This window comes from Clavelina lepadiformis, chromosome 2, assembly GCF_947623445.1.
Source record: "Clavelina lepadiformis chromosome 2, kaClaLepa1.1, whole genome shotgun sequence".
NCBI classification, from domain to species: domain Eukaryota; kingdom Metazoa; phylum Chordata; class Ascidiacea; order Aplousobranchia; family Clavelinidae; genus Clavelina; species Clavelina lepadiformis.
In genome coordinates this window covers 9,450,241-9,466,916 of record NC_135241.1, presented here as the reverse complement: position 1 = coordinate 9,466,916, position 16,676 = coordinate 9,450,241, and the positions used below count along the sequence as shown (strand labels likewise).

The 16,676-nt window shown below is 35.5% G+C and overlaps 1 protein-coding gene and 1 long non-coding RNA gene across 5 annotated transcripts; both read left to right on the top strand.

The window, feature by feature from the left end:
• The first annotated feature begins 1,527 nt into the window (after nt 1–1,527).
• On the top strand, nt 1,528–7,138 carry LOC143446903 (uncharacterized). The gene is made up of 4 exons (XM_076946759.1): nt 1,528–2,292; nt 4,486–4,640; nt 5,291–5,479; nt 5,597–7,138. The coding sequence occupies exons 1-4, from the start codon at nt 1,722–1,724 to the stop codon at nt 6,233–6,235; spliced, it is 1,554 nt and encodes a 517-aa protein (XP_076802874.1). The 5' UTR covers nt 1,528–1,721; the 3' UTR covers nt 6,236–7,138.
• Nucleotides 7,139–13,108: 5,970 nt separating this feature from the next.
• On the top strand, nt 13,109–14,407 carry LOC143446614 (uncharacterized). Of its 4 annotated transcripts, XR_013113963.1 has the most exons (5): nt 13,109–13,199; nt 13,372–13,583; nt 13,684–13,771; nt 13,914–14,012; nt 14,184–14,407. It is a non-coding gene; the product is annotated as an uncharacterized LOC143446614 (long non-coding RNA). The 4 variants fall into 4 exon arrangements; XR_013113965.1 differs by lacking the exon at nt 13,684–13,771 and having other exon boundaries at nt 14,184–14,406; XR_013113964.1 differs by lacking the exons at nt 13,914–14,012; nt 14,184–14,407 and having other exon boundaries at nt 13,684–13,912.
• Nucleotides 14,408–16,676: the final 2,269 nt, after the last annotated feature.

Here is a 16,676-nt window from a genome sequence, read left to right as displayed (position 1 = left end):
GATATCCAACGGCTAAAATCTAACAGCTAGCCTAAAGTGGGTGAAAATTTTTTATCAGTTGTTTGAAAACAATTTTTAAACATTTATTCTGTATGTGGTAACAAATCGTTACGTCGATTTTTTTAAATTGATTACAACATGCAAATCTCGATTTGACCATCGCAATATATAGTTTATTATTTCGTGCTCTGGACAAGCAGCAGTTCTGTATATGGTTATAGCCAGACAAATAACCTGGTGCTGAATGTTTGTTCTTCATTTAATAGTATACAGCATTGTGATCGATAAACTACTTAGTTTAAGCAACCACACGAATTGTCAAAAAAGTTTAAATCTCATCAATGCAGATGAATAGAAAAGTACAAACAAAAAGCTTTGCTACCAAGAGTACAGCAACATTTTAAACAATAGAGCCTATTGTATACGAGCTAGGGTGTGTAAGTGTATAAATTAAAACTTCTTCGGCCAAAAATCAAACTAGGGGACAAAAAGCGCGCTTTTCATATTTTACGCAAGCAAACCATTTTCGCTAACGAAATAGTTCAGCTGCCAGTGAGTACACACACGTCGTTAGCAGACTGCACTTGAGGGAGTACAAGAGCTCTTCAAAATTTTTGCGCGAATATCGGTAACGCTTCAAAAGTACCTAAATTGGAAGTCAGCTTTTAAATGAATGCGGCCAGAAGATTCATGAAAGGTTGTTTTATAAGCTCCATGTGAACACATCGACGCACGGGCAAGTAATTCATACTTTAGTTCATGCTTTAATCAGCAAAATGCTTGGATTGATTACTAAGGGTTCTTCAAAATTGCGGAAAAATTTAATTCATATGTTTTCATGTTTTACATTAATAAGCAAAAAATGGTCCTTGCAATACTAAAGCTTCAACTATATCAATAGATATCAAACTACTCTACTTTAAGAAAGTAATAAAAAAGAATTAAAAATATGTTATTTGTCGATTAATAAAACATCGTTTTTATGTATATATCAAAATGTTTCAAGCGTTTAATAGAAGACTGCATTTAATTTGTCTACAAATAGATTAACATTTAGCTACGTGGAAATTTAAACGCAACAATGAACTAAAAAGAAAACACAGCAAAAGTTAATTTCCGTTTGAGAAATGTACAAAAATTTTTAACAGCTTTGTCTATGGGTTGGCGCTTCATGATCAAACTTTGTGTACATACAATGTTTGTTTAAGGTAGTAGTGTGGTGATGAGACCATTTACCGTATAATAGTGTTTAAACAAACTGAACACCATACATGAATTCTCACCTGGTCATCTGTTTTAACGAGTCTGTACGTTTCTCTGAACATAACCATTGGCATATAAATCATGACGCAATTATCGTAGCCCTCAGACCTATTCCATTGTCGCTAAACACCTGAAAGTTCTTTTTTTGGCTACATCTCCGTGAGATTCTCTCGTATAGGATGGGAAAGCGCTACACGCAACTTCTTTTCGTCGGGTTAACATTACATGAGAAATTTAACAGTGCCACAGAGAGAGAATGTCGGTTAGAGAGCTATGCGTTGCTAACTAAGCATGGAAGGTTAGACAGGTACAGCTATTGCAAAAGAACTTATGCATAGAAAGGGTTTGTGGTCTTTGCGCTTAAACGGTCTTGACCTTTTAACATTTACAGAGTAGCGTTAGTGAAATAAAATTAGGCTTATAGAAGTTTTAGGCTTGTAGGAACGTTGCGGCGGGAGATGTCCTTAAGTCCAAAACAAACCACAACTACACCATTTTCAGTAACCGATATCCTAAGTCCATTGGAAGAGGCGTTTGATAACGAAACTGGAACTGTCGGGGAAAGCAACCTTGTTCCATCACGAAGGGAACTGCACTACTCTTATGCTAGCATGGAACCAGGCAGTCTTGTCGCAGCTTCAACTGGACTTCATGTACCAAATTTGGGTGTTAACCTGACGTCAGGATCCGGATCACCACCGATGACATCAATGTACAGACAGTCAATGTCAATAGGCTCTCCGCATCACAGCGTTCATACTCATCAGCAGATATCAGCCAGTCTTCCATATCAAGGCATGAATACGGCTGCCGCAGTCGCTGCCGCCGGAATGAACGGAACTTATAACTTGCATCCTATGGCCCCTCCACCGCAGGGATCTTTTCATTCAGTGCCTAATGCTGGTTCGACAGCAGGGTACTGCAACGCAGCAGTTCCAGAACTTCCTTCATATAACAATGTTCAAGCTGCTTCCGCAGGATGGTACGGTACACCATCAAACACTGACCCTCGATTCGGAACAATGCCAAGTAAGATGTACATTAAAAAGGCATGGAATTAACGTTTTATCATAACGTATTGTATCCATTTAATATCCAATGTAAAATGATTAAAAATCTTTAATTTTAGCGACTCAGACAGTTTCCTAAGTAAGGCATCCATATTTGTACAGTAGAGCACACAACCTTTTGAATATACTGGTCTTAATATCAATTTATACACCGCTTAAATTGATAATACAGAAACAAAAATTGGTTAGGTAGAAGCATTTGAACTTTTAACGCAAAAATTGTGCTAACTGTGTAGACCAATTTGAAAAATATTGTAATCAGAAAATAACTATATAATATAAAAAATAAATTGCGATATCTGATGCGGTAAAATTTTTAGATGATTGCAGTATACGTTGCGGTAAAAACTTATTTTGCCAGTCCAACCACGCAGCTACACGCTTACAGCTAAAACATCTTTTAACTAAATGTTATGTCCATAAGCAAGCTTTAATATACTAACATTGCCTGATAACACTCTTGCGATCATCTCGAACAATCTTAAAGAGCGCTTCGCAATGAGTTCTAAGTGCAATTTGCCGCTAAAGTAGTACGCTAACATTTCGATATTAGCCAGGAACTTATAATGGGTAATTGTTGTACTTGTTGGCCATTATTAGAACTCGCTTCAAAATAAGCTTTGTTTTCTCTTCTACATTAAAGCATTTTATTATGCAAATATTTACAAAAACGGAGTTCGCATTTCAATTTTTTGTACATTAACAGATTGTAAACCTGAGCTCAATATACTGTGAGCTTTTACCATTTTGCAATGTTTTGCGTTAAGTTATTTTATATAACATTAATGGTAAAAATAATTTGGATTTACTAACGTAAGTAAAAGCTAACAAAATAAAATTCTTTTAAAATAGATTGTAAAAAAATTAATCATACAGCAGGCGAGCGGCCATTTTGTTTTTTAGAATAACTGTTTTTCGCCGACGTAAGTCGTGTGAAGATAAAAATGTGAGTAAATATGTTGAGAAAGGGTTGTAGGTTGTAGTAGTACCATGTTAAAATATCATTATGTCGCTATAAAAATACACATGTGTTTAAAAATAAATAGGAATGCTTGCATTCGTCGTGCCAATGATAAGGCATTATTGCGAGATTTATCCATTATCTGTAGTCATATTAATGAAGATGGACGATTAAATATAAGAAGTTAAACCTCTTACGTCCGGCAAATTAGCTTTGTTAATTGTGCAGCCAGAAATTGAATTTTACCTCGCAGCTGCACGGGTATTGCAAAATCAGCTTTTACGATTTATATATGATATATGATCACGATTTCTATATGATGATGACACACGTGCAATATGTACCGGGGTGGCATACCAGTTTTTGAACAATTCCATGATTGCACCAAATACATGTGGGTAAATACAAAACATTGTGATAGCTTCCTTTCTTATGCCGTTGATTTTATGCAAATTACTAGGCCTATTGTGGTTCATAACGAATTAATATAAAGATAAGTGCAGTCCATTCAAAATATGCCTACAATCTTTTTTACAATAAAAACGGTTAATCACATCGTTGGCACATTTAGCTGGATGAAAATATTACCAAAATGTCGACTGAATTGTAATACAAATTTTAATAGCTTTTTATAGTTGGAAAAAAATGAAAATATGGTGTTCTACAAAACAGAGCAATTTGCCAAGTCATGATTTATCAATGGGTTTATTCATCTCTCAATAAACCTTATAAAAACCTGTAAGTTGCTGAGGTTATAAAGGCTTCTTGTTAGGTTGCTTTGTGCTGGATGTAATCATTTGCCATTTTATTAATCAACCATCATGCATCCAACGTTACGTTTGTTGCAAGAATATTTAAAGTAAACCGATGCGTGTTGTTTACGCGAAACGTATATAGCTTGAATTAAATGAAAAGTAACTGAATGGTTTATGTTTTTGTTTTGTCGTAATTTAATCGTCGGTGGCATAAAATCATGAAATTTCGCGTTTACTTATAAATTATAAGTAATGCATTATAAATTATAAGTTACAATGCATTAGCACTGGCAACCTTTCTGTGCTTTCCACGCCCTGCAGAAAAAATTTGCATACATATACTACTGAATTTTTTAATGCAGCGGATAGTGGTATATTACGAAATGCATAGCGATTGCGATTAACTAATTGTCCTTGCTTGCTGTTTTTAATACAGTGGCGCGATATTTGGGTCCGTCTTCTGGAATGGGTATGAATACAACGTATGGCGGCATGAACATTATGCACGGTGCAGGCATGGATGGTATGCATAAATCGCTTTTGCCAGCTTCCCAAAGAAGAAAACGGAGAGTGCTATTTTCTCAAGCACAGGTATGAATCGTACATATGCTTGATTGAAAATTTTAGGTAGTCTGAAATTGTGTTGGGACAACTAGTGTACGCAAGGTGATGAGAGTTACCAACATCAGATAATATAAAATTATATTTAGTTGTAGGATACTTTTAAATACAATGTGTCAAAAATAGGAGGCATTACAACATCAAAACTCTTTCGATGCATAGATTCCAATGTATTGGAAAATGCAGATTTTATGATGAGTTTTGACTGTAATGTGACTAATGTCGTTTGTTTCGTTTTGAAGAGTATGTGAACGACGTTCGCTGCACATTTTACAATATAGATATGAACGAGTTTTCTTCCTTCTTGGCCAAAACATACTTACAGCTTAGGCAACTTTAGCTAATTTTATGCAGAATTTAGCTTATATTATTATCATCCAAATTTTAATACTTCACAATTGAGTGCTTTGACATAAACCGTTAATTTAACTGCAGAGGTTATATTGTATTCTATAAATTCAGTTATAGTCTGGTAAAATCAATATGGCGCAATGGCCTCCACAAATGTTAAGTATTATTACAACATCTGCAGTAGGAAATTTTATTATGCAGTATTTCCCGCTTAATATTTTTTTGCCTTTGTTCATGCCTTTGTTTCAGCAATAAAAATTTCTTGACAGGTTTTTGAACTTGAACGTCGGTTTAAGCAACAAAAGTATCTTTCTGCTCCCGAAAGGGAGCACTTGGCTCAAATGATTCATCTTACTCCTACCCAAGTAAAAATATGGTTCCAGAATCATCGCTATAAGAATAAACGTTCGCTAAAAGACAAACAAGTACAAGAAGCAGTCCAACAGCAAAGTTCACAGGTAAAGCCAACAATAATTCATGCTTGAACAATGCCGTTTAAATTAGACATGCAATGCCATTGTAGTAAATTAGTAAATATAACTTTGAAAATGTTAACATGCTCCTTTGGATTTCAGAACACTGCAGGAAACACACAACCGCAACACAATGCTGAGATTCAGTCTCACCAAACGCCAAATTCCGTGCCCACAGTTGTTCCTTCAGCCTGTCACGACGGACAGCAAACTTTTTCTCCTGCAGCAGCTGCCGACGGAAGTTCATGTACTCAGGGTGCTATCAGCAATGTTCCAACCATGGTTGAAAATTCGGATAGAGGACAATGCTTGAGCCATACAATATCCCATCACTCCCAGAGCGGAGATGATTCTCCACGAAGGATTGGAGAGGGTGGTTCATGCCAGGAAGTCAACATGGTTAGCTCACCTAATATACAAATGTCCATTTCTCAAGTCGGTCACTCCAGCATTTGTGACAACGGACTTACTAATGCGTCGGAAGTTGGCATGGTCTCATATACTAATCCAATTAAGATGGAGGATGTAAATATTGTTAATGATGACGCAGTTGGTAGAAATAACAACACTGTTATTCCTCACACTCACTATCTGGCCACCAGTCAACATCCGGATTTAATGAATGTAAACGTTGCAACCCTGAACACAGTCAACGCCTATTCGCATTCCCATCACGGTCATCACCATTCTGGAAGCACCGCCATTAACGAGTCACCTGTAATTTATGGAATATACCAGTAAGGGCGAATCATGGAGAGCACAAAAGAAATGATCCAAAATATAGAGTCGCAGCAGTCAGTCACCATCTTTTCAAGCGTTTTTTCGATAAAGAATACATTAAAAACAACTAAAAATTATGAAGAATACAAAACTACACACCGTCTTTAAACATTATTTCTGTTTTCATCCCCATTTTTAGAAGCCAATTTATCGTACTTATCCTGTTGGCACTGTTCAATACAAGCAAAGCGAATATGATGATAAAGGCGTAGACCATATACGTCATAACATCTCTTTGTAAGATGTAGGCAATGCATGGTTAAAAAAGAAAAGGGCCTGTCTACTATTCCTTGAAAGAGTATGGTGTGATAAATATTACCGCATGTAGAAAGCAGTACATCGATATGGAGCAATACACACTAAAAAGATTGTGTTTTTGCTTTGGAAAGTTTCAAACGCTGGTTTGCATATTGTTGTCTGCCGTAAAAAAGATAGTGAATAAAGGTAAACTTAACTTGGAATTTGTATATGTTATTTATAGATCGAATATTTCATATTATTTTTTTATATCACGACAACAAGATCTAAGCGGTAGGAAGGGAACAAAACTGAACTGGGCAAATTATTTCATGGTTACGTCACTTTATTGGACAATACTACTGGTTTAATAGCTAAATAAAGGCCTAACGTTTCTTAGTTACCGTTATCAGTTGTGTACCAGTAATGAGACAAAATATTTCCAGTGCCAATTGAAGTGTATTTTTATTTTCGTATACAACGTGTTATGTGTGCTAAATGGTTACCTATTCTGATGTTACCTTTGAATGTGGCACCTTGTTGTTACGTTACTTTCAGCAATATATGATGCATTATTTTGCTGCTTATCCATTAAACGTCTGCAAAAATACACAACGTTGAACTTGTCATCCATAGTTTTACGGCTGAATTGTTAAATTAGTAAAAGAAGTAACACATTTGCTGTCTTTGATAGTAATGTAAAGGTTGTTTATGAGAAGAGAATAAAAACTTTGCGGAAAACCGCAACGCTTCTGATATCGACTTAAAGGTAGCCACTTTATGAGGTTGAGACGCAATGAGGATAAGCCTGCTGTGTGAAAGCTGAATGACGTATTCCTTATAAATACAATCGGTATCTATGTGTTTCCACAAACGTTGCAATGTATGAGTTCCTACTGTTGCACTGTTGTTTCTAGCCGCCCAATATATACATGCTTCATAAACAGGCATTAAAATAGCTGTAGTCAAAAATTACAAGCTGCATTAGTGGCCCAGGAATAACAATACAACACAGAACAGCAAGCGCATCAGTTGTGGAAATGGTTATCATTTTAATCAATCCTGGCTAAATGAGATATTAAAAATTAGAATGGGCGCTTAAGGATCGATAATAAGAAGCATGTTGACTGCTTGCTTGTAGGCTATGTGGTCTGATGTTCAATGATATCTGTAATGCAGAAACGAACGACAAGTCCAGTTTTGCCATGCCTTACATACGGCGTTCTCTTGGCAAACAAAAGATAAGGAAACGGATGCGTACTGCGTATGCCGTAATTAAACAACCAACTTTTTCCGGCCAGCTCGTCCCTCTTATTTCGTAAAATTTATTAGTTGTGTCAATAAAGACGAAAGTCGCGTAAGCCTTCAATTACTATCATTGCACATTAACCAATACAATTTTGCTGTCATCAATTAGCCTGACTTTTAAACCGGTAAGGGGAAACTAGCATTGTTAAAATTAACAGGTAATTTCTTGGAAGAGCTTATTGTACGAACTGTATTTGCCTCATTATTGGTTACTGTAGTACTACAAATGTGATGATGTATGGGTAACTTCGACAAACGTCATATGAACGAAGACGTGTTGTTTTCTTTCTGTATTACGCACACTTATACGAAGTGATGTCACTATTTTACAATATATATATGCCATTTTAATATTGAAATATAGCGCTTTTTATTCAATTAAAAAAAACTTAGAGGCGTGATTTCATCGTGTCATATAAACAACACTTAACTCCAACAAATACTGAAATTAAAGGAACAAAAAGGGCTCTCATCGTTTAAACAGACGCTTCAGTGTAGTGCGCCATTTTCCCTAAGAAGCTCACAGCAAAGAGAACATTGTTTGGATTGGTTATCGCGTCGCACAAACGATGTTGCTTTAGCATCAGTCAAAGGTAGGTTTGCCACCGACCTGAATCAGCTTGGAAAGATTTGTCACAATTGTTCTTTCTCCTTTAACTTATAGCCTCATGTCAGTAAGTGGTGAGCTGGTGGTGTGACGAACAATGGCCCTAATGCGACAAAATCAGCCATGCTGAGGTAGGCTTTGCGTGTGAAAATACTTAAAACACCTACTCTAAGTGGGAGAATTATGATTTAAACGTGGCTAACTTAAAGCAAACTTCTTTTTGTTCGCCGTAAGGCTCCTTGTGTGATATAATACTGGTTACGCCAAATAATTTTTTTTTTGTAAATTTTCAAATCATTGACTCTTTTATTGAAAATAATGTGTAACAATTACAAGACTTCGGATGTGATTCTCTCTGCATTGAATGCAGACAAGTACTGAATGCAGATAGCGGTTTTAAACGTCCGTTACCAAATGTGACCAGTTCTTACCAACGCCTGTCATTTTCGTCTTATGAATAACGGACCTTTCTGAACGATAATGTCTTGAAAGCAAATATTTTTCGACTCTGATAAGATTGTTGATAGAAGACAATCTTATCCATAGTTTGACGAACATAATTTTAATCACACGCATTGTGAAAATCACTATGAACAAGAAGTGAAATATGCATAAAGTTAGTTTATTTATACTTATTAACAAGTCACAACATAAAAAGGAGGTCATAATGAAAGGATTTTGATCAAGAAATAATATTTTTTTGCATAGTTATACTATTTAGCGATTTACAGTATAGTAACAGTTAATTTCCATTCAAATAGCTCCTTGTGTTTGGATATAGTAGGGTTGCTGAGGTTCATAGTTTCATCGATATTACCCAGTTCTTCGGTACAATCTTTCGTCTGAACATTTAAGGTTAAGCAATCCCATTAATCTAGGTTTAGTGATGGCGTGAGAAATAGTTCATAAATATTTGACCTGGGTAATCATTACGTTAATGTGTCAATAAATGGCAATCACCTCAATCTAAACGAGTAAAAAGGGGACACATACGGATATGTTTTAATCAAATATATAACTAAGCGCGCAAAAGGCGGGTCAATTTACGTTCCTATCAAATACGACGATTGAATTACGTTCATCTAACTTATTTCTTAACCATGTACCTGAATAACTATTCCAATCTTAGGTATACACATCACTTACATGTATCGGATTTACATTTTCTCAGCAAATCACTCGCATAATTAAGTAAAATTTAGTTATAAATGCCGGGGCAGATGGTGGTCGGAAATGTTACGATAATAAGACTAGCTGTTTGCACAGTATGTAATACGCCTAGACTGCGTTGGAAAAAAAGGACTGTTGGCACTACATAGCTTTACATGTCTTATACACAATATACGACCCATCACAAGTAAAACGCTAAATGCACAAGATGTGACGAGGTAGAGAAATGAAGCGTTCGGCAATAATTCTGCAAGTTTTTTACCGATATTCCTATAAGTCATTATAGATCTGTCCACGAAAATATGTTTATACTGTGATATACATCATCAAATATTGCTACATGTGACTAGTATCCTTCTTACATTTAAAATGTATTTGATTTGTATTGAACCAGCCCATGTCAAAAAGATTCGTTTAAGAAACCTTCTGAAAAGCATCTTTAGTTCAATGCAGTTTTTAATTTTTTTGTTATGCCTTGTAACAGCATTTAATATATTCTATTAAAAACTTTCAGCGTTTGTCGTTACCTATCATTTGTATGTCAACACTTTCATCACCTTCTTGATGTAATCTGGTGCAAAAAAGATTTTTTATGGTTTCTTTTCCTGAAATGCTGCAGAATACATGCTTTATTTGTCTTGACATTCCATCACCGGAAGAATGTGTTCCTAAGAGAAACAAATGGTGCGCAATACAATATTGAATTAAGCAGTTTTTGCTACCAAGATATACTTAGTATTAGCGTACCATCTAGCGGATGTCTTCCTGAATCCGATTCATTCTATATTTACCCAATAACTTTAAATTGTGTCTTTACTTATTTAAAGTGATTACAGAATAGCTGCTTTTTTAGAAAGTTAGGCCATTGTATAAAAACAATAAATTATTTTCCAAAAATTAAGAAATTTCAAAAATTAAGATATAGAGTCAACCAAAAGTTTAAGAAAGTGTTCCTATAGCTACTTGAGATATTTTTTTTGTTTGATTCTAAATGCGACATAGAACTAAAAGGATAGGTTTTGTTTAAAGTTAAATATACGCTTATTTTTTATTTCTTGCTTTCTATACAAGATCGAGTTTGGCACTCAGTAAACAACTATATCCTATAGTAAAAACAACACTTAAAAGTTTAGGTACCAGGAATGTATGGGGGTTAAGTAGACCTATTTTTTATTCCTAAACTCGTCATGTACTGTTAGGATATTCGTTGTATTTAGTTAAAACCAACTCCGCCAAACCAAGCGAGGAATGGGTATAGTGGCCGTGCTAGTTGTTACCACATACTAGTTATTACGTAGAAAAAATAACATGACTGATTGATTCAATGCTCACCCTCTGACCTTTTACATCAAGGTAATCCAAATGCACTGTCATCATAGACACAAAACAACTTAATCGCTGGATTGAAACTCTTTCTAATCGATAATATTCGTCAAATCTTGCAACAACAGGCTTTCATCTATTCCTAAACATGAAATGATTCATAAGCAAGAAACCCTGCACTGCCAAATTTGACACATTCATTGCTATGCGTAACTTGCCTCTTCTCAGTCACTTTTATCAAACCTCATGTCAGGGATGTCAAATTCGTTTTAGTTTACAGGCCGCAAACAGTCCAATTGACATCTATATATATCGATATATCGGGCTGCACCAATAACTTCATAATTATAATTACTGTAGCAAAATAGGACACAATTTTTTTCACAAGAAGCATACATTTGAATTTTGAAATGCAATACTAGTAGTAAAACATACCCAGGAGTGCGGAATATTTTGGGGACGGAGGAGACAAAACTCTAAACAAGGGCAGGGCATAACAATTAGTTTAGTTGCAAATTGTGCCATCTCGGATTCCTGGCGTTTTAGTATATAAACGACATATTATACTGTATACCACCAAAAAATAATATGAGAGATATAATATAATACAAGAGGAGACCACAAACTGCCCTCCTCTTCCGGCGCCCTTGAACATATCTTTTCTTTAAAAGAAATGGTGCTTTCAAAAATAAGACGATGCATTCAGGGTCAATCCAATCACGTATGTCTGAATGATCAGTACAATTTGCAATTTGACCGGTGGTGCGTGTTGTAAGTTTAACACTAACAACAATTGAATTTACAGTAGCCTATTCCTATATATGTGAAAAGCTAAAATCCCTGCGAAAAGTTTCACGTGACGAAACTGTTGAAACATGGAACTTGTTAAAGGTGGAATTGTTTTCCGAAATTGTTACAGTTGAAACTAACAAGGTATTTGCCTTAGACGTAGGCTATTTATTATGTCACATAGTGTCTTCCACATCATTTATTTTTGTAAATTTACTGTCATTTGACCATGGCTGCCAAACTATAAATAAATAATTACACTTAATAACAACGTTAAAGATTAATTATGTTTCCGGAGATGTAATCACTCAAGTTACTTTTTGCAAAGACTTAACTTCAATCCACATTTGAAAAGACTCAAATTAATTCGAGTCGCTTCTCGTTGATACGTTTCAGTATTAGGTAAAACGGTGTTTTCTTTCTTTAGCCAAAACCCAGCGCCGGATTTACATGATGGAGTACTCTGGAGCTCAGCTTTTCAAGCGCATAAACGCTAAGTTTAGCTTTATAAACTGTACCAAAACTATCCATAATAGAGTATATAGAGCCGAGCCAGCTGTTGTCACAAAACGGTAAAGATCTGAGCAAAAAACATCAATTAACAGTCGGATTAAAATAAACATATACCGGTGTCGTGTCAAATTAGTTCAAGGCATTATGATTTTTGTGACATGGTCCTCTCCCTAAATAATATTAAGAAGTTTTTCTTGAGCTATCGACGTATGCAGCCGATTTTCCGTTAGTTTTAGTAAATAACATTCTTCAGTGCATACCAACTAGATAGGCCCACCTAATACAGTTCAATTAGCCTACTTTCAAAACTAGAGGATAAAAGGTATAAACGAAAAAATAATAAAAAAGTTTCACTTTGATGTACATTTTTGCATTATACATAACTGTAGTTTTTACTTATTTAAGGCAAGAACCAGCGGGCCCGGAGACCCGGGCTCCTTGGGTCCTTCCCTAATTCCGGCTCTGCCGAAACAATTGTGAAGTTCAACTTGAAATGAAGCTTGACTGTCTATGAACGCGTTCGGGGCCGCAAAACGAAGCAATTCTTCAAGCATTTTAACCATTTCTTTTAAACAGAAATGGTGTTTGTGCGTTATGTATGGCTTGGTTTCAGATATTAGTCTTTTAGTCTACTCGTGTGCTAAACAACAAATGGCGGAGCTAAATAGCTTTCTCGATATTTAGTTTTAGAGAAACAAGCACATGCACAATTCATCTGTTGATCATCTTACCCCACCTTGAATATCCCCAGGTTATATCTTATTTTAGTAAATTTATAGTTATGTCACTGAAGCTTGAAACAATGAACAAAACTATTCCTACGTCACAATGGTATTTCAAAACCTAAAACGCAAAAAATAGACTAATTTTAACAAAGTTAACTTGTTAGTCATGGCAGAGATAAAAGGATTCGAAGAAAAATTAAAATTGATGAAACGCATAAAGAACGCCCCTGGAAAAGCAAATGTCACCAGCGAGGTAAATATCTTTGATTAGGCTACTCCTTTTTGATAACAAAATTACACACGAACCATATTGTAAGTTGTCAGAGTTATAAACTGTAGTAATAGTAAAATTAAGTTTCTATAAACCAACTTGGATTGCATCGAACAAAAAATCAACCTAAAGAATACATTTTCGGCCACTTTAGATGCTGCAGTTATTTGATGCACGACAATGGAGAAGTTTCGTACAGAAAAAGTTGGAGCTTGTTAATGAGATGGCAGAGGAAAATTCCTTGCAAGGTCAATTTGCCACACGGTTAAGTTGGATACGAAAGGAAATTTTGCAAACATCGCACAAAATTAAAAAACTGGAGAAAAAAATGAACAGACATAACTTGTTAAACGTAACAGATTAGAAGTGAGTCATTTTGATTTTGAATGTGTAAACATTTTTTAATTTGCAGCTACGCCCAATACTTGAGCATTTTGTGAGACATGTGGCCTAAAATTTTTTTTAGATACAGCTATCACCAACATTCCTCTTTACATTTCAATCTTTACGAAAATAAGTCATAACCTACTCTGCGATAGGATGCATTTAGTCTGGTAAAAAACAGTTGACTACGATATTGTATTCACCGGAATAATTTGTTGTAGGTTAAGACTTTTAACTAGTTGTCATTAGTTGTGGTGTTAATTATTTATTAACCTAACTTATATTTGCAATTAAAAATTACTTTCAATTTAGTATGTAAGGAAGGTTTGCGTTGGGGCTACTTCAAAGAAAACCAAGGGGTCCGCCAAAAACATCTACTGACTTCAACAACAATAATTTCATACTTGGCACGTAGGTGCAAAATAATACGTGACGATGCCATTAGCTGTAAAATTAGTTAGTATTAGCACAGACGTACGGAATGACCTAAGTATACCGGTTAAAAATGTCACACTCTTGGCCAAAATCCCGGTTAATTTGTGTGACAAAAAATGTAATTAAAAATTTGGTTTGCTGTCATAGACCACTCCACCATCAAGAAATATTCCTATTGAGTGCAGATGTACAGAAACCATATCAAAGGAATTCTCGATACAGGCCTTCGCATCAGGGGCTGTTGTAAAGACTTGGATACTCCTCTCCACAAAAAGCTCATGTCCTGCCCATTTAAATATTAAACCCGGTTGTTAATCCGCTTTTTCTTTCACTATATCACTCGCTTTTGGGCCAAGTTCCATGATTCAAACAATTGGGAGTTAAAAAAATTGGAATGTTTTGGTAATAATGGATTAATGGTCCTGTTAGGCGGGGTTCAATCAGTTGGCTCACTACTTGAGTCCGCGAATATTTATGTTAATGTGGAAATAGTCTGTGGGCTAAAAATGTCGAGAAACACTGATCTAGGCTAACCAGTTGTCTACAGAAGCAGGTCTACTAAAAAGTTTCAGAAAAAACTTTAATTTTCTATTTAATTTCATAACAATACAGTAATAGTCTAGTTAGGCCTAGGTATAAGTGCAGTGTGCTAATTTGCATAATTAGCTCTTATTCCTACGAAATTCTTGAGGAAAACTGATGATATTGTAATGTTATTATATTGTTCTATTTCGTATTATGACATATAGCAGGGGTGGGCAAATTTGTTCAATGAAAGAGTCACTTGCGGAAAAATATAAACACCAGCGAGCCGCAAAATCAGTAATGATTGTCAATTTGGTTATTATACTATTAGTAGTCATTTTGGTATATTACTTTTTAACTAAAAGACCCATAAAAACATGTTGGCGAGGTGCATTTTGACAACCTTTGCCATAGAGTATAGAATCTATACCTGAAAACAATGTCGGAATCGATGTCTAGTGTTACGTCATAAACGAAATCCTGGCCTAAATAAAGAAAAACTACACAGAAACTTTCATAAACGGTACTCTTGGTAGCCTTTACATTTTTTGGAATTTTACGATTCGACTAGAAGAGCCACAAAAAACATGCCGGAGAGCCGCAGTTTGCCCACGTCTGACATATAGAGATATGACAAAACGCAAATCGACAGTAAAATAAGTACTAAGTAAAATTATGTGACCTCAGTAACTTTGTTTGCGTTAATAATTGGAGTCAGACAAACAAACAATCAAGTAACTAATACAATCAAATAAATCACTAGTTGGCACTAACAACCGTCTTCCCTTTGGAGTTTGGACTAGCCCAGGCTTATTACGTGAATAACTTAAAGGACCTGCCGGTACTGTGCCAGGCCTACAAACGATTTTTTCAGCCAATAAACACTTAAGGTTATTCACTAAACACTTCAGTAACAAATTCAACTCTAAATTTGTCAAGAAGCAGTTCACCTAAAACTTTATTATAAAAGCAGAGCTTTCCGCTGCAACAAAGTTATGCTCGTGACGTCATAGCTTCAGACAATCTCGCCACCATGAAATTAGGTTGTTGCGATTTGTCCAAAAGTTAAGAGCTCTTACCCTTGTAAAACGGCTTAATTGCTTTGTTTATTTTATTAAAAGTAAATATACTAAAAATGCAATTACTGAAATATCCCGCATGGGGCTCCCTGAAATTTTGCATGTCAATTTAGTATACCTTAGGTTAGGCTATTACTTCATGAATTCTTAAGAAAATCACATATCTCTAACTCTTGTATTAGAATGTTAAACTGAAGACTGCAATTTCGGGCCAAAAAGTCAAAACTCATCACTTTTCAATTACATTTTAACCTAACCCAGCAATGCGACTTGGAACTTTTTAACAGCTGTTTACCAGGGAGTAGGGACAATCCCTGTACTCAAAAACACCACCAGACATTTCATTGGTCGAACACACTTTTACCATTATGTAGAACGTCCAAAATTTTGTTTTTGAACGTCCAAAATGGTAGGCCTATTTGCGAAATTCTAGCATAGCCTATAGGCTACGGCTCTCATAAAGGCGGCCATTATTTCACCAGAAAAAATTATGTGTTCGAACTTCGAAGCTAGTTTTGTCGATTTCATGTTTTAACATAGGCCTACTTGACCCTAATCTAAACCCAATAAAACCTTAAATAGCCAAAAACCAACCTTTTACATAGCCATTTCCCTAACCTAACCGCTTATCTTTAAGGCCCTATATACGCTTGTAAAAAGGCCTAAATTCTTTATTTATTCTGTTATAATGTAAAATGAATAAAAACGCAATTAATCGAAATATCCCGCATTGGGCTCCCTGAAACTTCGCGTGTCACTTAAGTACGTCTTAGGCTATTATTTTACGTAATTGAAAGAAAATCATTAACATATCTTTAACTCTTGCAATAGAATGTTAAAATCAAGACGGCAATTTTGGACAGTGAGTCAAATTTTATCAACTTTTAGCTACAACTTAGGCCAACCTAAACATGCGATCTGGACATTTTTAATGCGCCATTTGCTAGGGTAATCCCCACATTGAAAAACAACACCGGCCATGCTGGCCTCTGATTGGTCTAATATAGGGCTACCATATGTCCTCTTTTCAAAAGAA